This window comes from Haliotis rubra, unplaced genomic scaffold, assembly GCF_003918875.1.
Source record: "Haliotis rubra isolate DU_JTF1 unplaced genomic scaffold, ASM391887v1 Scf1438, whole genome shotgun sequence".
In the NCBI taxonomy this organism is placed as follows: domain Eukaryota; kingdom Metazoa; phylum Mollusca; class Gastropoda; order Lepetellida; family Haliotidae; genus Haliotis; species Haliotis rubra.
This window is the reverse complement of record NW_025765379.1, coordinates 1,378-27,191: the sequence shown is the minus strand read 5'-3', so window position 1 is coordinate 27,191 and position 25,814 is coordinate 1,378. Positions and strand designations below refer to the sequence as shown.

The 25,814-nt window shown below is 39.1% G+C and overlaps 2 protein-coding genes across 2 annotated transcripts in view; both read right to left on the bottom strand.

The window, feature by feature from the left end:
- Positions 1 to 21,055, bottom strand: part of LOC124269295 — a 51,477-nt gene extending 30,422 nt beyond the window's left edge. The window contains exon 1 of the mRNA XM_046704300.1: positions 21,016 to 21,055. The gene's annotated coding sequence lies outside the window, so the exon portion shown is untranslated. The remainder of the gene's footprint in view (positions 1 to 21,015) is intronic.
- LOC124269296 (multiple epidermal growth factor-like domains protein 11) lies at positions 1,732 to 23,181 on the bottom strand. The gene is made up of 8 exons (XM_046704302.1): positions 23,177 to 23,181; positions 9,789 to 9,872; positions 8,771 to 9,202; positions 6,833 to 7,240; positions 5,471 to 5,591; positions 4,314 to 4,354; positions 3,936 to 3,970; positions 1,732 to 2,109 (listed from the first exon to the last, which is right to left on the bottom strand). Exons 2-8 carry the CDS (start codon positions 9,865 to 9,867, stop codon positions 1,930 to 1,932), a joined length of 1,296 nt encoding a protein of 431 aa, XP_046560258.1. The 5' UTR covers positions 9,868 to 9,872; positions 23,177 to 23,181; the 3' UTR covers positions 1,732 to 1,929.
- Between the last annotated feature and the right edge of the window lie 2,633 nt (positions 23,182 to 25,814).

Below are 25,814 nucleotides of genomic sequence, written 5' to 3'. Positions count from 1 at the left end.
ATGAGCAAATGTAAGTCCCTGTACAAAACTGAATAATTAAAGTCTCTGCATCAACCATGTCTTCTCTGTTCGATGGCTGTCGTCTGTCAATACATTCTTTGCATAGCCCTTCTTCAATAAATCATTGATGAATGCTGTATAGTCCTTGTGAAAAGATTCACTTTGCTGAAACTTCTTTTTAATTGCTCAGCCCTGCATTTTGCTTATGGCCTGTTGCTAGGTAAAATTTCAGATGACTGCTTATATGGCAAAGGGATTTCATTATGTCCACAAACCAGCTCATCAGAGTTCATAATGTCCATAAACAGCTTGTCATTCTTAGACATCTCTGGCTTGTCATCTATAAGTCTTTCACTGAAGTCTTGGTTGTTCTGGCTGACTAGCTGGTTTTCTGAATTTTCCAATAAACTAAGTCTGTCCACTGATACTCTTGTCAGTTCTCATCAATATTGTCACATTCACCACTGACAATCCACCCCAAAAGAGTCCGTGCTGCATGAGGTCCACCTTGCTGAGAGTTTATGATCTGCCATGGTTCTAGAGCAATGGGAACATTACTTCCTATCAACAACTGTACTTAAGCATCAATCTGTGGCAATTTAACTTCCTCTAAGACCACTTACCCAAAGCTTTACAATCAAATGCATCTTTTCTGTTGACTGGAATCACCTTCTGAGTAACTTTACACAGTTTTCACCTTTCAAATCTGTCACTACCAACCATGTCACTGTATATCATTGAACTTAACTTTTCTGACTCATAGTCAGCAACATAATCTGAATGTTCTTACTCTCTACACCTAAATCTATCATCAGACCTTCTGTACAAAATAAAGCAGAGCTTCCATAATCAAGGAACGCATGGGGCTTCATAACACCTATCACTATTGTCCAGCATCACCCTGACAGGCACAATAGGCAAAGAGACACTTGCTCCACTACCACAACCATATGCTACACCTTCACACATGTTCACACAGTTATTACAAGCAACCTTCACATCTGTTTTAGTGTCTTTAGCATTAACCTTGAATGCAACGCTGTCTTTGTCATAAAATTGCTGCATGCATGCGTTCACTCACATTGCATTTCAGTCTGTTGTTACAATGTTTACTCAAATGCCCTGGAGATAAACATCCAAAGCACACAGATTTTGATTTGAAAAAGTCAAGCTTTTCAGCGTTTGGCTTATTTCTCAGTTTTCTACACGAGCTCAAAAAATGCTGTTCCCCACAAAAGGAACACATTGTTGGAGATCCACTGTCTGTTAGGCACTTGGAGGTCTCTATCGTTCATCTTGTCAAAAGATTTATCATGCTTTTCCTGAATCTTGTCAACCACATTGCTGTCAGAAGGGACAGAAAATTCAATGATATAAACAAATTCATTGGGTTTATTAAAAAGGACAAGATCAGGATTGTAGGCAGGAATTCTTCTGAGGTTGTCACTAGGCGCACCGAGTTATTGTGGCTTTCTCATCCTAACGAGGTACCCATTCACAGCTTGGTGGACTAGGACACATAGTCACAGTACTTTATCCAAGTTCACTGCACGTTGCTATACCCGGAACTAGGTGTTTGCACGTATTCATGTGACCACCATCTGGTCATATACCAACAGATTCGTAGGTTCTTTCAAGTGCACAGGGTTGTGTACTGTATACTAGGGGTTGTGACAACACTGAAAGAGTCTGCACATAAAGTTGACTCCAAGGTTTTTACACCCGGTCACAGGTGGGCTCGATCCCGACACCTCAACATCGCTGGATCACTAGCCTGGCGCCTTAGCCAGCTCGCCCACCGCGCCCCGCGTTCCTTATGTAGTCGAAATTGTTCACTAACATCCTATCGTGGGGATGAAGAGAGGGGTTCAATCATTCTTATTTTACAAAACTGCAAGAGTGCATACATAGTGATACATATGAATTGCCTTACATGTTGTAATAAAGTATTACACACACAATAATATTCATCAAGACATAGCCACATACTAATGCTAATGCTAATCCTCTTGCTTTTCGTCCTATGGATTGCACAGGGTTGCAACAGCTTTTCTTTGAGGTTCTTGAAACTGTGTTCGCCTCGTCTTCTGTCATACTGTCCCCGGGAGTCTGAAATGAATGCAATAAGTCGGAATGTTAAATATCCGATAACTGCAAACTCATGTAAGTTGTAATCCTAACTCGTCGTTGTCCTCGATAAAATGTACAATAGTGAATTGGTTCGGATATACACGTAACAACGTCTTACACAAAATACATGACAAAAATGTAATACAGCAGTGTGCATGTGTACCAACAAAACATGTAACCTAGCTTATACAGAATTAAATAGAAACATTTTATGAAATTAAAATACACATTCATCAAGACATCTCCACTACTTCAAGGTCGTAATTTACAACCTGCACGTACATATTGTCTGTAGCTTGTGAAATGTGAAAAGTACACAATTACTGTTTAGCTTTCAGGTGCTTGTAGACACATTAGCTTTGACGGCTTTATGCCACAAACCTCCAGTGCCCAAACACGAACAATGGTAACTATCATGTTCTCTTTGGGTGTGGTATCTGCATCAAGACAGAACACATATGCATGACTTGCCACGGGACTGTGTGTCACGTACGACGTCACTCCAACAAGACAATTATATTAACACCTCACAGGATTCCTGGCTATGAGGCATGAATGGCAGAACCGTACACAACCAGATATTGGAGTAAGTGAGTGCGTTGAGTTTTACACCGCTTTTAGCAATATTACAGCAATATCACGGCGGGGGACACCAGAAATGTGTTTCAAGTATTATAACCATGTGGGGAATCGAACCCGGGTCTTCGGCGTGACGAGCAACCACTAGGCTATCCCACCGCCCCTATAAGATATTGTAATATAACATCCGTCCACGGCGTCCAGCGATACGTCTAATTCTGTTTCCAGGTGACCTTCATAGACTGGGACAGTATTCTGGGCCCTGGTTTTAAATGGACGCCTCTGATGATCGTGCAAGGGTCCACAAGCGTCCAGGCGAATGCCTTTACCGACGCCTGCTTTACTCATCAGTTTGGGGGCGATAGTGAGTGAGATGGTCAAGTGTTGGAGAATACAACTTGACAAATTTGATTGTACCTGTGGTCATATGCGTGGGAGTAGTTTCAGCGTTGATATCGACATCTTAGAATCACATATTACATTTTTTTGTCATTTCTATCTTTATTTAGAATGTTATGTGTCGGTTCTCAGTCTAAGTAAACTTAAGCTCAGTATTATTCGTTACACTGCTATACTGAGTCCAACAAAACCTGGTAGAAGGTCGCGTCAGCTAACCTTTGAGCGACCTATGACCGTCCAATCAAACGCGAGACGGCCGAACGGATTTAACCAATCAGACAAACGGTTTTGGATTTTCTCTTCCCTGGTCGCTGACACTGATCTATGAACAAACGAAATCCGCATAAAACACAGATATTTGACCTGCAGTATATACGCTTATGGGTTTCTAATTACATGGTTACTATTTGCTAATATTTTCGAAGGATGACATTCTTGAATAGTGACAAAGACGCTATTTTCAGCGACTGTTTACTCATTGCGTGTATCACTCAGAAGCGATCGTGCGGAAAACAGCATTTGGAATGGTTCGAGTTTTTTAGGTAAAGGTTCAATCGGTATGTGCGAATGTTAACTTTCGCGATTTGGTAAGCTGTGTTCTGATTGGTCAGTCCAAAAGGTTAGCTGACGCGACCTTCTACTAGGTTTTGTTAGACTCAGTATATCAGTGTAACGAATAATACTGAGCCTAAGTTTACTTAGACAGTGTAGGTTCAATGACTTTTATAAGACACATTAGTATGCACCATATTTGTTTCCTGGAGAATGTCAATAGTCGCTTAAGAAAGTAAAATAGAACTATCACAAACAATGTGCACCGATATTACCTGATGCGATGTCTTGCCGGACAAGGGATCTACTGCTGAAAATACATAAATATGCATGAGAAAAAAATGCTGACATCGTTAATGTGTAACGGACTTGCCAAATTGAAATTTGATAACTCAACAATACTTAAAGCAGTCAATTTATGCGGGTGACTACATAGCAGGTAGGCAGGTACATGTATATTAACACTGATCGAGCTATCGAACCAATACAAATACCTCGATGGTCATACATTGGCAAATTTATGCCATTTAAAGAATTCTTTTATTTTTAAGTCTTGTAAGCCTTTTGTTTTCAAGGCGTTAAACTAAATTAATATTTGCTTCAGTGAGCAGACACATATCCAACAGACACCAAAGAGAAAAACATATCCTTACCTTGATCTGGTTCACTTGATTCGCTCCCTGGCTTTTTCTGACTGAAATGAAATACCGCATGTGGAAAATGTGTAGAAACTCTATATCTTAGACTATAAGAGGATTCTACCAAATTTCAATATTATTTAGAATATACTGTTTGTCGCAACTCAGCAATGTGCTTCGATCCATGCAAATGGGATGTCATGCATCGGTGTCATGCATCGGTTATCTCCCTTTTGTTTGACGGATAGTTGTTAGACAGCCAGTTATTAGAACGTGAAGTAGGGCGTTAGAGTAGAAAACACCCACGAATGGAGTGGGACAGTCATGATAGCTAAAGTGACTTTGCCTCTTGATGACGCACATGACAAAAGATAACACTTCCATGTGTCTGTAGGATATAGCTAGTATTCTGGACTATCACCTCAGAAGGTTGTGACAATGATTAGGGTGGGTAGCATGTTCATTAAGCTTTCTCATGTTATGTTTCATTCATATTGTCAACAACTTTACTTTTTCATAAACTGTTTCATTCTCCACTTCCCCCCCCCCCCCCCCAAAAGCAACCACTGATTTTGTTGAGCATCCTGTATAAATTCTTTCGGTCAAAATGATACCGATGAAACACAATCTAACTCCAAATCGGTTAATGATTAAACATTCCTTTCAACACGGAATGCAATGAAAACACCAGACCAACTCTGGAAAATAGTTTCAATAACGTTTGTCTCCAAAATTAAAAAAGTTACTTAACAAACTATCACCACGTGCTTCCCGCCCTTGGGGCTGTTACTGCATCAGTTTACTGTTACTTTACCCTCATAAAACTCCACAGGGAAAATCACAACAACAAATGATGATAGTTTGTTTAGTAACTTATATTTTGGAGAGTCATGAGACAGTAGTACCAAGGTCCAAGAATATAGAGAAATAAATCCACTACAAATCTGAGGTTATCCTTGCCACATCGCAGAACTGAAATAGGGCACAGGACCATGCTCGCGATGCTCAAGCGGCACCAAGCTATAAGAGACCATGTCATAAAACAGACAACAGAATATTGAGACTACAAGACCAATTTCGTCATAGACAGGTTCCTTTCCTCCAGTCAGTAATGCATCTCATTTTTATCCGATTTGGTTTTAAAAACGTTTGTTTCTTAAAAAACAACTCACCAGAAACAGTTTAGTGAAGTCCACCATTTCTTTTCGTAGCCGTATACGATGAAGATGATGAAGATGGCGAGGTACATCGTGTTTAGAAAGGAGCCGATCCAGTAAGCTGCCACTATGCCACCTGAATAGGGACAATGGTAAATGTATCATTGTTACTCAAAGGCAAAGTTGATAGAATATTCGCACATCTAAAATCCAACGTAATAATATTCATTGAATACAACAGCAAACATCAGGAACGATGTGCTCATAAATATAAACAAAAACTGTCCCGAAAAGAAACCAGACACGATGATTTACAGACTGTCAGAACTGAATAAATAAATTCGGCTTTGCTTCTGACACTTACAACTTTTGGACTTCTGGACACATACACAACACATAAGTATGACTAATCTTAGATTCAAGATTATACCTTCACCGTATGTGCATTCTGTTATATCTCTATTCTATCCCGTATGTGCATTCTGTTTGAACTATATCTTATTCGAAAATGCGTTCGGGTCATAAATCTTTTCATGTTCCGAGACCTCCAATATTGTTTTCTGCGTTTTCTGACTTCCACCGTTGTGACTCATTATGCACAATGTGTCTTGCCTTTATATTTTAGGTTGTCAAACATACCACTTTTAATATGAACAACGAGCCCGACTTTTATCCATATGGACAAACATCAGATAACTTTCATAATGGTTTGGAAATGTTTTCCTCTTTTAAAAAATTAAGCATATCCTCTGGGTAAAACGTGTCCTTATCAGTATATTTTATCTTTCTTTCATAAGAAGCTGAACCCGCTAGAGTTTGTGTCCATAGTAGATACGTATCATATATCAGACACAACACACCCGTTTTACCTAAAACTTTCATCCATTTCTATTTAATGAGGAGAATGTTGAAACTATGATATGGTAACAATGTTAACAATGTCACACGACAAATCAATTTATTGTTTTAGTGACACAACATTATCATTTGGCCTAATTAAAATGTGTAGAATCGTCATATAGAGTACTTAAATATCTGCACTCACCTATATAAACGTAATGTGCTATATATGTGCTTCCTTCAGTCGTCTAAACACTTACATTTAACCTGACTTTGTCCTTGCTTATGGACCCGTGAAGATACGAGTTAGAATTGATTTTCAGTAACCCATGCTTGTCGGAAATTGTGACTAACGGGATCGGGTGGTCAGGCTCGCTGACTTGGTTGACATATGTCATCGTATCCCAAATATGTAGATCGATGATATTGCTATTGATTACTAGATTGATCAGACTCGATTATTTACAGACCGTCGCTATATACATGTAGCTATAATATTGCTGAGTGGGGCGTTAAACAACAAACAAACCAACCAACCTTGCTTAGGGGAACTGGCTGTTGCGGACGTAGTCTCGGGTGAAGATGACGGTAAGCACGAGCATGTTTCAAAGTGACAATTGTTTGGACAAATGGCATTGCAAGGTTTGTCACATCCAGTGTTAGCAGAACAATATCCCTCTCTGCAGCCATCATTACAAGCCCCAGTTGATCTTTCACAAGCTTCCCCTAAACATGTCGTCGAACACGGAACTGAACAGTTGTCACCGTAGAAGCCATCTTTACATGTTCTGCAGAGACCCGTTTGGATATCACAGTCAAACTGGCAGTTTCCAATGCACTTCTGATTACACGTGCTTCCATAATACCCCTCCAGGCATTCAAAGCATTGATTGCATTTAATGCAATTGTTGCCAAATTCCTCCGTGCAAGGATTCGCGTTCAAACCTGTAGAAAGATAAGATTATCTCAGACTGTGGTATATTTCTTTATATTCTCAGAAAGGGAGATTTGTTTAGGATGTTCGGGCTCAATATAAACTAGTGCTCAAAAGAAACCATACACAACAAATTATTACATAATGATTCACAAAATTAAAACATGAAATGACAAACCATACATGTAACACGAAGTGCACGTGCATACTGACGGTATAAAAAAGCCTACACGACACAGTAGGAGAGAGAGAGAGAGAGAGAGAGAGAGAGAGAGAGAGAGAGAGAGAGAGAGAGAGAGAGAGAGAGAGAGAGAGAGAGAGCGATGTTGTCGGAATGGCCCAACAAGGAGCTAACCACATCGACATTGCGAGAACCTGTGGCTGCAACCGAGCCACTGCCATCAGACTGATGCAACAACTAAGACAAACAGGCAATACGTCAGACAGGCCGAGGTGTGGTCGACCACGTGTCACAACGTTCCAGTGATGATCATCACATACGGACAATTCATCTGAGAAATCGTTTTGCAACGGTGACGTCAACGGCATCAACGGCACTAGAAACCGTACCGGCGACTAAGAGAACATGGTTTTCGAATACGTTGACACTACCGTAGAGTGCACCTGACTCTTCAAAACCGACGTCGTCCATTGACATGGGCCAGGCGAGTTCGATGTTAGCAGATGCGTGATTTACGACATGTGATGTTCACCGTTCAGCAAGTCCGACCGTTTTGAGCCGGTTGTGATGGTGTGGGGAGGGATCTGTGGCAGTCTTAAAACGAGACTTGTGATTATTCTTGGCAACCTGAATCCTCGAAGATACAGGGATGAAGTTTGCGACCAGTTGTGTTGCCATTTACCCGTTTATCTACCAACACGATAACGCAAGGCCTCATGCAGCATAACTGACAAACGACTTTCTGCATAACGCTAACAATCTGGTCAGCATGTTCTCCCGACATGAAACTCATAAAACACTGATGGGACTATCTGGATCGACAAACCTGAAGACTACCAGACACCTGTCACCGCTTAACAACTGGAACAATGTCTCCTACAGGAATGGCAACGGATCACGCCTAACGTCATTCGTCGTCTTACATCATCAATGTGTCGACGTGTCCTGGCGTGTAGTGAAGCCAGTGGTGGTCACACTCACTAATGATTCAACATTTGATGACAGTTTGCAGAAAAAACGCCTTGTTGCTTTGTGTAAAAGTTTAAACTCTGATACCGTGTCTTTCGGTAAGTCAAATGGTACTTTCGACTTTATGAAATGAAATTGTGTACATTTGCTGTAGACTTGAATATTCTATTCAAATTTTACAGATGTTCATTTATAAATGTTTTTTTGCGTTTTTCAAGTTTGGTCAAACAAGATGTGTACTTTCTTTTCTGCACTAGTTCATTGCGAATTTAATCATCAAAGAACGGCACTGCGGATTATGGAACTACATATTTAATTGTGGGACATGAAACTACAGATAACACACACATACATACGGTTCGATTCGTAAGTGTTCTTGTAAACTCCTTACCTTCTTTGTTACTACCATGTGTCTCCCCAATTGCATCAGTCATTTTCAGTTTCCTCGGCGTTACACAACTTTTTACACACGTTGAAAACGGATATGGACATCGCTGTAAACACTCAGGTCCACAGAAACCATCCCTGCATTGTCCCACACAATCTCCCGTGTATCTGTCACACTCCAGACACGGACGCTTACATGAAGTACTACATGTTAACCCCCTCCACCCCAACACACACCCCTCCGTACAGTTGACGGCTTGACCATTGGCCAGTAGGGCACACCGTCCATTCAAACAGTTTCCTCGGCAGCTCCATCTACAGTCAGACCCATAGAAGCCGCTGACACAGTCAGTACATTCCTCGGGACACTGGTCTGCGCTGTGGCAGTAGTTAACACAGTCTTCCTTCTTCAAGTGTCGTGGAGTTGTACTGTCACCTTCAACATAAGAGTGAGTGAGTTAGTTGGGTCATACACCGCTTTTAGCAATATTACAGCAATATCACGGCGGGGGACATCAGAATGGGCTCCACACATTGTACCAACGTGATGAATCGAAACTGGGTCTTCGGCGTGACGAGCTAACGCTTTAACCACTCGGCCCTTCATCATGACAGGTCAGCTACATCACAATACCACAGGATCAATGATATTGGTCTTTTCCTTTTGAATTGTGTTTAATTATAAATAATGTACTTCCAGACAGAAGTGAAGGTGGCCCAAATCAATACATTGATACAACCCCTGATAGTGTGAGCCTTGGTTTGAAATGTCAATGTATAGACATGAAAGCCATTGTCATAGTTTACACAAAGGAAATGCGTGAAAGAAACAATTGAACTAACAATTGATAATTGGAGAAGTACTTACAGTGACCTTTTCATTGGCATATGTTTAAGGAAAGGAAAAGTGTAGAAACAATGGATCGAGTACCACATATGGTATTGCAGTGATAATAGTAAAGGATACATTCACGAAGATTGAATTATAAACGCGTTTCAACTATACAGATATTGTGTCTTACCATGGCGTATCAGGAGAAACATGTACACAGCAAAGCAAAATGTTGCTGGTAAAACTCCACGGTGCCGATCCCGACTCATTTTGTCTGGAGAAAAGAGATAACGGTATCATGTCTTCAACCAGCAAACCATGTAAACGTCTCGACTGGATGTACGTGTGCATGGATATGTAAGCTTATGTTGTTTAGGGTTCAGGGTTACAGGGATTGGTGTTTAGGGGTTTACCGGGATAGGATGGGGATTTGGATAGAGGCATGTGATTCTGACGTTGGCTGAATTAGGAGTGAAGATTATGCACACATTTCACATGTTATATGTTTGTTATATTTGGATACAGCAAATACAGTTGACAATCGCGAGCATGACTTACTGTCGTTATAAAGGCCGGAGGAAAGAAAAACAACATAAGGCTTGCTGTTGTGTTGTACTGAATAAACTTTTGTGTGTCTTACCTCTATAAGTGGAATAATGAGATTGTAGACACATACGAAAGAACAAGGGTGACATTACTCGTGAAACAAGAAATTCAATATTTGATTTCCATTGTGAAAAATCTAAAAATTTAGGACATACATACATAGAATATACTTTTCATGTAAAGGAATGTATATACTATTTATAAAATGTTTTAATGTATTTTACCGCTGAAATTTGAAATTATGAATGTCAATCTATTATCATCATTTAGAAATTAACACCGAGACGTATTGTTACGTGTGGGTTATTCATCGTGAATATCTACTCCAATCAAACGATTAAGCCACAATTGCTGTTTAGACCACAGTTATCCTGGTACATCACTTTATATCTGATTTGGGTGCGTCACGACAAAACTACAGGTATTCCACCCAGTCTCTTTAGAAATCCCGTACACGGAAGTGAACGAGCAGCCTTGTTGGGTATGATTCCCCTCGACTTCCCCATGAAAACTGAGTAATACCGCCTACATGGTACAGATATAAATAAAGACCTCATCGATGTTATTTATGTTTGAGGAACCTAGGCTTGCTTATTTCCCACAGATGTATATAATCAAATATATAAAAAATGGGCCTGAGGAAAGGTTGAAGTTAAAAGAAAAGGGTAAATATCATCCTGATGTCCCTGGTGTTTAACTCTGACGTAGATGTAATATATCCTTTGATTAACCATTTAGTTTCCATTAAATAATTCTTCTCTTAAACAGTCTCTTAAACATACACACAAATAATACACATTCATGACTCACCTTCCGTTGCCAGTTGTAGCTCGGAGTGACTCAAGAAAAGTACCTCTTACAAAGTTGATTACCCCATTCCTCGGAAATGGGACAAAAATAGTTCCAACTAGACGTACAACACACTGAAGTATAACGTCGCACTTTCCGCCCATAAAATACAGCTCTGGATGTGTACAGTATCCATACCTGTACAAGAAACTGGAACAATTGTCACGTCTCCAGGTGAGTCTTCGTTAGAGGTGTACTTAATCCCTTTGACTTACTTTGATGTTTAACGAATACTTATCCTGAGTAGGAGTATGCTGATATCAGTCTGCTGTTATCATTCCCAGAACTCCAAACTACAAAATCATTACATAATATTTAGACTGCGACTGTGATTCCTCCATGTATTTAAAGTAAAACTGTTCATCAATTACGACTATGTTCGTTACATGGTGTACAGCAGTCGATAGTGTAACGCAGAAATAACTGGGTCATGTAATTCTCAGAAACTAGCACCTTCTCGGAAATTCTCCACGCGGCTGCAGTTACCCTGGAATCTAAAAATAGCAATGCAAGAGAGGCTGCAGAGTAGTGTAGACATAATGTATGTATGTATGTATGTATGTATGTATGTATGTATGTATGGGTGTATGGATGGATGGATGGATGGATGGATGGATGGATGCATGCATGCATGGATGTATGTATGTATGTATGGATGGATGTATGGAGGAATGGATGCATGCATGCATGTATGTGTGTATGTAAGTGTGTTTATGCGTGCGTGCGTGCTTGTGAAATAGTAATAATCACATTCAGCAATCTAGATTCAGGTATAATTACTAACCCTAGCTGATTGGGCAAAGCCGAAAAGATATTTTGGGAGGGGTAGTCACGTGACCGTCACAGGATAACTACATCAGCTTAAGGGACCGTTCATAATTTATGGCTAAGGGGTGATTACGATTTTTATGGAGAAGCATGAGCAATGTGAATGAACCCTTAGAATGTATGCACAAAGTAAGTGCCACCCCCCTCCCCTGCATGTCATATACAAAATCAGTGACCCCCCCTTCCCATCCATAATTTCTAAGCATAATTTTAAACATATTTTTATGTACAAAATTGCTGACCCCCCACCCCCAACCCCCAGTTGCCTTGGTGTGTACAAAATTGATGACCCACCCGTATAAATTCATCATCATCATACACCCCCACACCCCCACACACCCACACCCACACCCCGCCATAAATTATGAACGATCCCTAATTACGGTGTGTTTTACAGTTCTAGACTGGATGTCAAATTAGATTCTTTAGCTGACAGGTATACCATTCCATAACGGAAATCTAGGAGAGAATGTCGACACCAAGATCGGTATCGACCAGTAACATGTAACGTAAGATATACAGGTACATGCCATTGCATCAAGTTAGAGTAGGTCCACAGAGAAGATCATGATTTGAGTGCAGCTCTGACAACATGAAGGATTGATACTTGCTATACCATTGCCAGAACTGTTGGTTCATTAGACATGTGTTCATACATTAAAGTATAACTCACACATGAAATAAGGGAACACATGAAAGTTCAAGTGTTCATTTATTTATTCCCAGAATTTCACTCACATTGCCATACAAAGCATGCAAAGAAACCTAGAAAAGAATAAAGGAACATTTGTACTTTCATGAGTCCCTTTATTCGTTTCCATGAGTATAAGTAGTGTGTTGCACATGGTATCTTCCATGTGGATGTCGCTGTAGCAAGTTGATGTTCTGGAAGATTACGTCAATGAACAAAGGATCGCTGATCACTGCACCATGACTGTGAATAAGACAGGAATGTTCTGGCAACCATATCTAATACCAAAATACCTATATGTTCTCAGTATATACCGAAATGCAGTTTCAAAGAAAATATACCGGAATAAAGCGACGCAACTCCATTCCTCAAAATGATTATGTGCCCTTGGGAACTACAGCTACAAAGTATGATTGTTGTTATTATGTATTGCCAATTGCATAGATTGATGCTCATGCTGTTGATCACTGGATTGTCTGGTCCAGAATCGATTATTTACAGACTTCCGCCATAAAGCTGGAATGTTGCTGAGTGCAGCATTAAATAACATCCAAACCAAACCAAATGGTCAGGTATTGTATATTTACAAAGTAACTGAGATGCCAGTTTAATCAATCTTTCTAGAGTGCAAATTACAGCCGATACTTCTTTACATGGCAAAAACCGATGAGCCACTGTTATAAATAATGAAAGACCAACAACAAAAGAGTTAAATCATAAAGAGAGTTGATGTTAATGGAGATAAACTTGGACTGTATATTGTTGGTTAAAATGTAATCGAGTTTGTCACAGGGAATGATAGAATGTCAGAGAAAAACCACTCTCAAATTTCTTTTAAATATAATCCACTAGTTTGTAATCAAATTAGGTGATGACAAACATACCAATATCATCTGTACTCCACACAGGTATTCCGGGAACAGGTAATGGTTGATAACACCTCTAGCTTACCGCCAGCTAACTTTAGATTCAGTTCTGTAATCAACAGTGTTTTTTTAACTTCACTTTTAAACAAACTTACAGTTTCGGTCTTAACAGTGAAGTTGAGATCTTTACTACATAAAGTCCCTTTCAAAGAAGAAAGATATCTCGGGTTGATATTCCGATACAGAATATGCTGAAAGGCACACGAAGTTGTGATCATATACTCCTTGACACATCTGACATTCAATCCTTGACACATCTGGCCAGAATACAGTTTGATGACTCTCAAAATCATAATTATAATCCATCATAACTTTTGATGATACGTTTCATCAAACATCTCCTTACTTAACACATCCTATCAAATAAACCCTAACGTTACCGAGTGTGCACAGTTTGCACGTGTGGTTGAGGAGCTGCATAGTGAGCTGGCGATAAATTCCGACCCAGCGCCCCGTTATTGCGCAGTGAAAAGCACACGAACAATACGTTACTCTATTGTGTTACAGGGACGATATTCGATGTAAAGCCTGAATGCAAAGCAACATGTGTTGGCTGAGGCTTTAAAGATCATTGAGAAATACTTCAGTGGTAAGCATATCTCTATTTACAGGTAGGAACTGGTGAAATATTACCCCTTCCGATTTAAATATGTAGTTTTATTACATGTATGGCAATTATTGACGATGACATATTCCTAATAATAGCATTAATTTCGATATAGTGGTCTACATGGTATGATGCCAGATTGCACTTAAAAAGTAATGCGACCATGCATTATGACGAAGCCGCGTTGTTGTAGAAGTTGATTGCAAGACAAGATTACAGTGGCCATTCTGAGCGGCACTTTAGTAGTAATTATGCATACGTATGTATGTATGTATGTATGTATGTATGTATGTATGTATGTATGTATGTATGTATGTATGTATGTATGTATGTATGTATGTATGTATGTATATATGTATGTATGTATGTATGTATGTATGTATGTATGTATGTATGTATGTATGTATGTATGTATGTAAGTGTGTGTGTGTGCGTGTGCGTGTGTGTGCGTGCGTGCGTGCGTGCCTATGTATGTATCTATGTATACATGCATGCTTGTGTGTGAGGGGCGGGTAGGTAGATATGAAGTTAGGTAGTTGCACTACCTTCAAACAATAGTGTCAATGTGAATGTTACTAAATTTGCACCAGTGTTTTTATGTACCTTGAAAAGTTGACAAATATTGTGGATAGATCGTCCGTAGTATAATACAATTACATCATAAAATGTATGTAGCATTTATTCCAGCAAAATATGTTTGAACATATTGCACAAAACGCCCATCATGTTTGTGGCTATATCCATATGCTTTGAATAGCACTCGATTATAAGGGTTAATCTGAGTAAACTCAAGTCCGAGTTCCCAATCAAATAACAGTTGTTACAAATGTTACCTTGTTGTGTGTATTTGAAACTCGGGGGTCTTTATGTTGTTGTGGATTTCATTCATTTCGTAATTTCATTATATTGGCGTCACTTCATTCTTTACAAATCTTTCAGAAACGGTTATCATGTACCGATGCATTGTGAAATATTTCCAATAATACCAAATAATGGAACAAATTTCAGTAACAAGAGTGAGGAAAGAGTTTTATATACTTCCTCAACACGTAGGGGAAAAAACAATGGCAAATTTCAGTAACAGGAATGAGGAAAGAGTTTTTTATACTTCCTAAACACACAGAAAAACAACAACTGCAAGGGAATGGTACTTCGTCCACACCAAAAGTTTAAAGCACACACCTTTGTTGGGAATAGGCCATCACGATAGCTCGGAGTAGCCCGACAACAGTTCGATCGAGGGGAACATATAATGTTAACTGATGCCAAATGTCAGTGAGGAACAGGGTGCTGGACAGAATATACGCGTTTATATTGTGATTCACATTGAAGTGTTTGTTGGGTGAATCAATTATTGTTTGTAATGAAACACATTATTCACAGGATTTCGGGGACATGACGTTAACTGTTCGGTACCCGACACCGCGCTATTTCCACAGATAATGATTAAATTGCATTTGTCAGAAAATGTTGGATTGGACTGACTGAAATGGAATTTTAATACGGAACTACCTTTAGACTGATTCAATGCTGTTGTGGGCTTCAGTTTACTACCATTAAGAACCTACCCAATGGGTAGAACAATTCTGGGAATGTGGTTTCTTGTGAGCTTTGTCAAATGATTTTACGCTAAGTGGAATCTGTTTTTATGGATGACCAATGATAGTTCTCGGGCCTATTTGATTTCCCAACGAGTGCCAGCTGTGAACAGGATAGTATCCTACTCTTACATTTGCAACACCCGAATTACCTGTTTCATAATGATTCATAAACAGTGGATTTGAACTATCGCTCCTATTTGGAAAATAGTTTTCAATCACGATTCCTTGACATGTGAAGGTGAACTAATTAGTCGTGTTCGTTGATGAAGATATGAACCCGAGCATGTCTCTTGGTGTGAGAGGCGTTTTGTACAAGAACCGAGAGATGATTAGAATTTCGATATCCTTAATCTGAATAGGAACATTTGATATTGTGTTTTTACTTTAGGCTTCTTCATTGATGTTTTTGAAAGACATTTAGAAGTTGGACGAACATGAATACATGACACGTTTTATGGATAACAACTTCTTTTTAATTCTTTACACGACGTTTCAGAGCTAATTCTTGCTCCTTCATCATTCATCTGATGAAGGAGCAAGAATTAGCTCTGAAACATTACCTGATGAAGGAGCAAGATTTAGCTCTAGCTTGATATATTACCAGTCATAATTTTGCGTTTATATATGCTGGTACGCATAGGACACATAGGAAAATATACTGTAAGCCATTAAAAACGCAATTGGTATTTGTTGTCCTGAAACTCACAAAAGTGCTATTGAAGATTTCTTCCTGCGATACAGAGGATGTAGGGATAAAAGGCTGTTATTCTGGCCCATTTCGAGTTCGAGTCACGGAGCATTCCTCTCATATGAACTTTGATACTTAAAACTGAACCTTTGACATTTCTCGTAAACACAACCACATTCATAAAACACGTTGTGCATATGCATTTCCTGCACTCAGGCCCTGTAAAAGCACAAGGAATTGTGGAACTCAATCACGGTGGACACACACGATATTGACTGCAAGTGACCCCCCTTTGTGTAATGTCGTTGTTGTGTCACTGATGTTGTTGTTGACTGGACATGTTCAGATGAAATTATTCACTTAAAACATATCTGCCAGTTCGGTTTATATATGTTGAAATTAGTGTGAGTAAAGAAAGTATGAATGTCAAATTGCATTTTTAATGGCTTTCAGTATATGATAAATGTTAAAGACATAGCCTCTGTCTGTGCACACCGAATGACAACGTCTATTATAAACTCATGTTCCAAGGTGTGGGGTTCTGTTTATAGTAATAGAAACTGAATGGTAGTATGAGACACTAAGAATTAACGCCGGTGGATCCAATGGTTGTCAGACGATATTAACGTTTGTACTTTTGTCTGCCACCTTTAAGGTCCATAACTTTGATGCAAATTGTATTCACTGTAATAATATCAAGCAGTATAAATGAGTTGAAATGATGTGGTACCAAACAGCTAATATCCTAAATCCATAAATGTTATTATATAAAATCCCGTTAACAAGAGGATTAAACACTGAGTTTTTTTCGTAATGCGATTGAATGTTTACAGATAGTATGCTCTTACTATTTGATGGAAAGGAGTTGTTCTGTTTTGCATGATGCCGGCTTAAGCAATATTGTGACCTTCGTCTCATTAAGTTTATTTATTGTATTTAAACATATATAATACTGTATACCTACATATGCAAGATAGCAAATACGACAGAAACTATATTTTCTGGGCCAATGACAACTACGGATCTACAGACTCGCCAAGATCCTTAACACTGTTTGATAGAGGTAACAAAGGTTTCGCCAAAGTGAAACGACTTGATGTTGGTTTGTTCCCGGCGAGCTGTAGTCCCTACAAGAAGGCACCCTGACTTGTCGTCGTTGAGCTTCAGCGTGTTTGTGAGCATCCATGACTTGATCTGGTCACAACACTCTGCCATGTGTTCTGTTGCAGAATGTGCGTCAGTTGGATTTTGTTTGAAGCTGTTATAAAGCTGAGTCTTATCCGCTACAACTCTCGTTTCTCACTTGAAACTGGCGAATGACAAGTCCCTAGATCCTTTGTGTATAGTGTGAATAGGACAGGTCCCAGTACGAATCCTTGCATAACACCACATTGGAGCTGAGTTGAGATGAGTTGGGCTTTAGGTCACATAGGCATTATTCCAGCCATATAGTGACGAGATCAAGTCTAAATGCATACACATTTTAAACTCATATATTCATTATACTATTATTTACAAACTGAAAAAGTCATAGCACCAAATTCAAAAACAAGCAATCCGTCATTCACATTACATACACCACATTGGAGATGAACTTTGGAGATGCACTTTTTCACAAGGGCAACCATCAATGAATACAGCTTGATGACGATTTGGCAAGTAAGACGTACACCAATCCTTCACTATTCTATCAATAGTAAAGTTATTCCTGAGACGAGACAGAATTATAAGCCTGCTATGGTCAATGGTATCAATGGTATCTAAACATCTAAAAATATAAGTTGTTCTTCAAACCAAGAGATATTACTGAAAAGTATTTATTGCATAGTTTCTGCATTGATAATTGTCATTTCGAGAATGTGGGAATGAGTCCAGTATTCAACGTGTTTAGACGTATTATAAGGTTAATATTACCACATTATTTGTACCCCTGTGTGGCATTGTTTTGTACATATATTACGCATGTTGATTTCCTTAGATACGGTATCTAGGAGGTCAGAACTGCGATAGGCTGAAGGGGAACTCAACACTCAAACCTATTGAGCTGTGAGCTATCTTTCACGACGATCAATACTAGCAACACTCTTCATTGTTGCATTTACTGCTCAGAGTACAACAATGAAAATACAGTTGAGAAACAATAAACTTGAGCGTGAATTGCGGTCGTTATGACAACAATATCGACAAAATCAACACCGTAGGACAAAATGTACATGGCTTGATGTTGCGTTGTACTGAATAAGCCTTTTCCTTTAGACAAGCAGAAAATATTCTGGGTGAAATAAACACCCACAACATCCAATTTCTTGATTTTATATGTCTTAAATACCCATATAAATCTGTTTTATACGATCACCGCGTGGATTAATGAGACATGTTGATACATACGAAAACACAAGGGTTGCATTTCTCGTGAGACAAGAAATTCAAACATTGATTCCTATGAAGAGATTTTTCACGTAAATCATGTATATACTTTTTATCAAATGTTTTTAAATGTATTGTTACCAATTCCATTTGAACATCTGAATGTCAGTCTATTATCATCATTTAGAAATGAATACCAAGACTTATTGCTACGTATGGGTTATTTATTCACCGTGAATACCTCCTCAAATCAAACGATTAAGACAAAATTGCTGTTAAACCACAGTTATCCAGGTACATCATTTTATACCTGATTTCAGTGCGTCACGACAAAACTACAGGTTTTCCGTCAAGCCTCGTGAGAAATCCCATTCACAGAAGTGAACGAGCAACCAGGCTGGCAAAGTGTAACTTCCCCTCGACTTCCCCATGAAAGCATATTATACTAAGCAGCAAAAGAAACGTCCGTCCGTCGCAGAAACGGATAGCTGTAAACTTATTTAATGTTTTGATTGTATATTTTTGACAACATCTCCAACTTTACCTGAGCAAAGACATTCCTTCCCAAACCCAGAATGGAACGCAGGAAATGGTCTCAAAAACGCAACTTGATCTCGGAGATGGCACGGTGTTCTCAATGTTTTTCATGCAACTCATGCTGTACGTGCTGTTCACAAGGACCAGCCCTATATAATGCGCTCACGACAGCTCAGAGGAACCAGGCTAGAAAGACTAGAAGCTGGCCACACTGAACAAGCCGTTGCCAATCACTTCCAGGTCAACGTTTGGACCATCTACAGGCTGCAGCAACGTTTCCGGACCACCAACACCACAAATACCCCCGTACGGGCAGACTAAGGGTGACCACAAGATGACAAGGCCGCCATATTGTGCGAGAGCATGTACAGAATCCCTTCATGCAGGCATCCGAAACAGAGAGCCTGACAATGGGAACACACGGAAGACCAATCAGTACTGATACAGTACGCCAACGTCTTAACAGCGGGAACCTCCATTGTTGTAGACCTTACCGTGGACCTATCCTCACCCCTCGTCATCGGCGTGATTGTCTACAGTTTGCCTTACAACACCAAAACTGGCGATACAGGCAATGGAGAACTGTTCTGTTCACAGATGAGAGTCGGTACTGCGTATCAACTGTTGATGGCAGAACAAGGATATGGCGACGACGTGGCCAGCGTTACACAGACCAATGTGTTATGGAAAGAGACTCATGGGGAGGTGCAAGCGTCATGGTATGGGATGGAATAGGCCTGAACCAGAGAGTGGGTCCTGTGGTGTTCCCGAGCCTTGGTCCAGGGAGACGAGGCGCCAAATTCATACCACATTTCGCACGTCACCGGAACATCATTTTCCAGCGTGATAACGACTGGGCCCATACTCCCAGAGCTACATGGGACTTCCTACAGCACAACGGTGTCAACATTATGAAGTGGCCAGCCCTTAGTCCTGATTTAAACCCAAATAAACATCTTTGGGATGAAATTCAGAGGAGACTGAATAATGTCATACCAAGGCCGAACACAGCCGATCTATTGCGCCAGGCCTTTCTCAGAGTGTGGTTCCAGGTGCCAATGGCCTTCATCAATCGATTGGTCCACTCCATGCATAGACGCTGTACTGCAGTTATTGCTACTCGTGGTGGTAACACTAGATACTGACGTCAAGAGTCTGAATGGATTGCAAACGTTCACGTAATGTCTCGAAATTGTGCTAGGTTATGCATTGTTGTGTCAAGATATTGCACACAAAATGTTTTTTATCCGCTTATCATGTCCATTTCTGTAATAATTTGATTACAGTGCCTATCTAATTTTGAAGTAGTATTGGCGTTTTTTTATTGCTGCTGAGTATATATATATATATACCGGATACATATTGATTGGTTATTGTTTATTTGTAAAGGATACATGTAGGCCATCGGCCCATGGTATATTGATCGTCCATGATCAATGGATACATAATACAGATATAAAACGAGACGTCATCGTTGTTATTTACATACGAGGAACCATGTGTAGGATTTTATGATCCATACAAAAGTTTAAAATAAAAATGAAAATATCGTCATGTCCCTGTTCCTTAACTCTGACTTCGTCGATGCAAATCTGCCCTTGGATTATCCATTTAAGTTTCCATTAAATATATGTTCTCATAGACAGTTTGAAAAGTTTGTACATACACCCAAAAAAACGTGATTTTGGGTGGAAACTTGGCCACATCCATTACTCACCTTCCGTTGCCAATTGTAGCTCTGAGTGACTCAAAGAAAGTCTTTCCTCGGAAATGGGACAAAAATAGTTCCAACTGCACATACAACACAATGAAGTATAACGTCGCACTTTCCGCCCGTGAATGACACCTTTCGTTTATTATTCATAGTCGTAGAAATTAAGAATCAACGCCAGCGGATCCAATAGCTGTCAGGCGTTCTAAACGTTTGCCCTATTGTCTGTCAAAATTGTATTTAGTGTAATAATATCAAGCAGCATAAATGAGTCTAAAATGTTCCATAAAGTTCAAGATATAAATCCCGTTAACGAGAGGATAAAAGATTGCGTTTTTTGTTTTCAAAATGCGATTGGACGTTTTCAGGTAATATGGTCTTAATGTTTGACAGAAAGAAGTCGTTCTCTGTTGGAAGACAATTCATATTCAAACAATTTTGTTACCTTTGTCACAGTAAGTTTATTTATTGTATTCAAAATATATATAATATTGTATACCTACATATTAAGACAGAAAATACAAATACAATGCAAATAAATAAAGATAGAAAATACGACAGAAACAATGTTTTCTATGGTAACAATGAAAACAATCATGTATATTTTAAAGTCTACATTGCCATAAAGCAACAATTCCAAATATATAATTATTATTTCATTAAATTTTCACTGTACATGCATATATGCTAAGGTGAATTCTTTGGCCACATGGGAATTAAATGAAAAGCTTTTATTATGATTAACCATATGCATGTGTGTGTCTGCAGTTCAGATGTGAGACATTTGGGCGTGTTTTAATAAAAGTCTAGGACGACGATAATTTTCTTTGTCGGAAACCCAGAGTGATAATGAGAACGTTGTATCAGCCCCAGAGTGCTTCATTGTGTAATATCAGACATGTGACTCATGGCGGTCATGCGATCAGTCAGGTTAAATTGACTGGTTACGCTGACCCTCTGAGGCTTAACGCGTTCAAAATAACCGCCGCTATTTCGACAAGTGGTGACAAAAGTATTACATTACCAACACTTGTGTAATAATCACATTTAGCAATCTAGATATCTGCTGAGCCTAGTAAAGGTAATAAATTTATGTGTTGTTTTTTTTCTATTCTTTCAAATAGTCTTTCAAGGGACATTGCCAAAGTTAGTTTTCCTTATATTAGGGGATAAAGGATACTTAATAAGGGGACTTTCACATTATATAGCACTTACTGCTGTAGATACAAACTATTTGAAAAGGTAGATAACATTTAAAACTTTATGATTTTCCATCAATACACTAACATATTAAAACATAAATATGTCAACATGTAAACGACAGGTATACCATTCCATAGCGTACATTCACTAAAAAAGAGTAATGTGGATGTCACTTTTTGAATACAGCTCTGACTAAACAAGGAACTGGTACTTGTTATACCATTGCCAGGACTGGTGGTCCATTAAGGTTGTGTTAATGTTTCTCGAAGCATCAAAATAAATCAGTATATTTTATGTGGATGTCTCTGTAGCAAGTTGATGTTCTCCAAGAATATGTCAATGAACAACGGATCTCTGAACACCAGATACAATGACTGTGAATAAGAATTTTCTGGTAACCGTATTTAAACAAATAAACATATGTTCTCAGTGAAAATGTATACCGAAATGCAGTTTCAGTGCTAAAGAATAAATATACAGCAATACAGCTACAAACTTTCATTTGACAAGATTATTATGTGCCCTTGGAACTATAGGCTAAATGTTTGGTTGGTGATGTTATATATTGTATATTGTGCGTTTTGCAAAGTAACTGAGGAGGTCACTTTTCAAGTTTTATCATTACAACCAAGCACTTCCTATATGTGGCAAAATCGAGTGAGTGCTTGAAATGAATTCATGGAAGACCAACAACAGAAGAGGTTAAATATCAAGAGAGTTGATGTTAATGGAGATAAAGCCGGGATAAAATATTGTTAACATTGAACAAAACTGGCTAACTGCAGTCGATTTTGTCATTGAAAATTATTAAATACCAGAGAATAACCACTTATGTTTTCTTCAAATAGAAATCCACGTTTTGTAATCAAAAGTATACCCATATCATCTGTCAAGTATTGTTACTTTTGACGGCCACACCGGTATTCCGGGAACAAGTAATGTGTATGGTGTCCCTCTAGCTCACCGCAAAGCTACATTTAGACTGAGTTTTAATCGATGCTGAACTTCGGTTTTCAACAAACTTACAGTTTAGGTCTCACCGTTGAAGTTGAGATCTCAACTGCATTAAGGATATGCTGAAAGGCACACTGGGTTGTGATATATCTTCCTTTTCTGACATCCACATTCTTGACACATCTGATACTGACAGAATATAGTTTGGATTACTTTCAACTGTGATGAATTATGATCCATCATAGCTTTTTAATTATGTTAAAAACATCATATCAGCTAAACTTTACTAGAAGCCTACCGAGGTTTTCACGAGGTTGGAGAGTTGCGATGGTGTTGTGGCGATAAATATAGATTCCACCCAGCGTCTCTACTATGCGGGTATTGCCTGTTGGGACAGTGCGTTTACTGTGTTACACAAAGGAAGTGCAACAATAACCTACAACAACATCTGTAATGGCTGAGGCTGCTTAGATCATTGAGAATCGCCGGTAAGTGGTAATCATTGCTGTATTTACGAGGGTAGAACTGATGAAATATTACCTTTCGATGTGAAGTATGTAGTTACTGTTACATTGCATGTAGCAATTATTGATAATGAAACGAAATTCATGTAATGGCTACTTTGTTGGCTTTGGATATTTGATATTGTCGTCTGCAAGATTTGATACTAGATTGCGCCAAGGCTATGAAATAGCATCCATGCACATTATGATGAAACAACGTTGTTGTAGTTGATTTTTCGAGTTGGTTACAGTGGCCACCATTCTGAGACGTTGCTTTACCAGTATGCGCACCTAAAACTGGAGCAATTACAAGAAATCTGTTTGATTTCATTTTGAGACCGATGAATTGCTCTGCTGACCTACAAATCTAGGAATTATGCTCGAAGGCCAGGGTTTTGGACGGTCACGCCAAAACCACCACGGAGCAACTCTGGTGATTTGTCTCATATATTTTCGAGGGAACCACTTATTGGTAAGATCAGAGCAGCTGTGCGTCAATTGCACGTGTGAAATTGAATTCCCTACCGCGCTTATTGATTACCCTGGCTGTTCACTGCACCAACAGGGTCTTACTCACGCAGTACAAAATAGCGAAAAGTAACAACAAAATAATGATCATTTGTTAAACTTAGCTTTTGTCCAAAATTAGCCCAAGAGACAAATCATCAAGAGTTGGTCTGTCGATTTCATGTGACTGCAAAATTTGGGTTTGCTGCAATGGTTAGATTTTTACGTTAGTGAGCAATTCATGGAATCTCAAATGAAATCAAACAAACCTATAATGATACATGTATGCGAAATGAATATATATAATTGTTGCCGACAGAAGCCATCATATATCAAAGGCGCATTCGCTATTAAATAATGCCAGCCTATGTGGCGTAATTGTGCGTCCTCCATACTAAAGGGTAGATCCACAGAATCATTGTTGGAATAAAACACAGCATTTTCTAGGCCACTTCACAATCTATCTGTCCTTAGTAATATGACTCAACTTGGTCAATGGGGCACTCACATACCTGTAATGCATTCTCGTAGATAGCACCTCCATGCTTACACTTGTATATTTGCATGCTTGTGCAGCGGTACACAATGATTATCTTGCTTTACGATGCAGTGGTAATATTTCCTTTCTATCAAGTTAAACATTGCTTTTGCATAATCGTTTCGTGTTGCAAAGTATAAAGATGTTAAATGGTATATCAAATAACCAAGAAGCCTTCGATTCGGGAAGAATTATCGTTCCTTTCTCCTGTGACTAATTTTTGGACCCGTTATTTGCAGCTGACTGCGAGGTTTCGGCGTGGGTACCCCACAACACTGCGTTACTCAAAGAATATTGTTTTGTTGGATGAAGATTACAATTTCTGGAGGCCGCGACAAAGATGTGCCTGTAGGGGGTTATATTCTATTTCGTGTTGAGATACACACCACCTGGGGGCTTACGGTTCTGTTCTGAGTCTATTTCTATTCCTTGTATGCATACATACAGATTCACCTCGTTTATATGCTGATGACACTGACATGGTGCAACTAACCACTGGCATCAGGGTCTATCTATGGCCATATTGACGGTATATGCTTTACTCTGCCTGTATAATTATATTCCTTTACACTAAACGCCAAAGAAACGTTACCCTCCTTCCTTTATGACGGAGGTACCTATCTTCAGCTGGCGTTGTGATGCGTGGACGTCCACTTCTTGGTCTGTCTACGGTGATCCCAGTCTGTCTGAAGCCCTGAATAAGTCTTATAACCGTGATACGGTGGCATCCGTGGGCGTTGGCAACAGCATTGTATGTCGACCCCATCTGCACCATCCCAATGGCTCTTTCTCTCCCTTCAGCTGTTAATCGTGGCATATTTCTCGTACTTGTGTATCAGATCATGTCTTCTAGGCTCTCTTTATACCCTATAGAATCATTCTGCATGTGAAATGGATGTAAATACTGTTTGAATATTGCTGCGTTTTGGCGATTGATATTGCTATGTAAAAATGGAAATGGAAAAATGTTACTTTGGTAAGCAAAAATGTTAACAAAGATAATTGTAGATGTTCCTAAACATTTTTCACAATATCAAAGACACGTTTTACTTGTTTTCACTAATGCAAATCAGCAGAAAATGTTTTAAAAGACTGAAATC

What these genes read in the sequence shown, in the direction of transcription:
- LOC124269296 (XM_046704302.1), bottom strand. Translation starts at nt 9,867, where the DNA reads ATGAGTCGGGATCGGCACCGTGGAGTTTTACCAGCAACATTTTGCTTT. An exon ending in ACTTCACTAAACTGTTTCTG is followed by an intron (nt 4,355 to 5,470) that starts GTGAGTTGTTTT and finishes ATTTCATTTCAG; the next exon opens with TCAGAAAAAGCCAGGGAGCG. An exon ending in ATCAAGTGAACCAGATCAAG is followed by an intron (nt 3,971 to 4,313) that starts GTAAGGATATGT and finishes ATGTATTTTCAG; the next exon opens with CAGTAGATCCCTTGTCCGGC.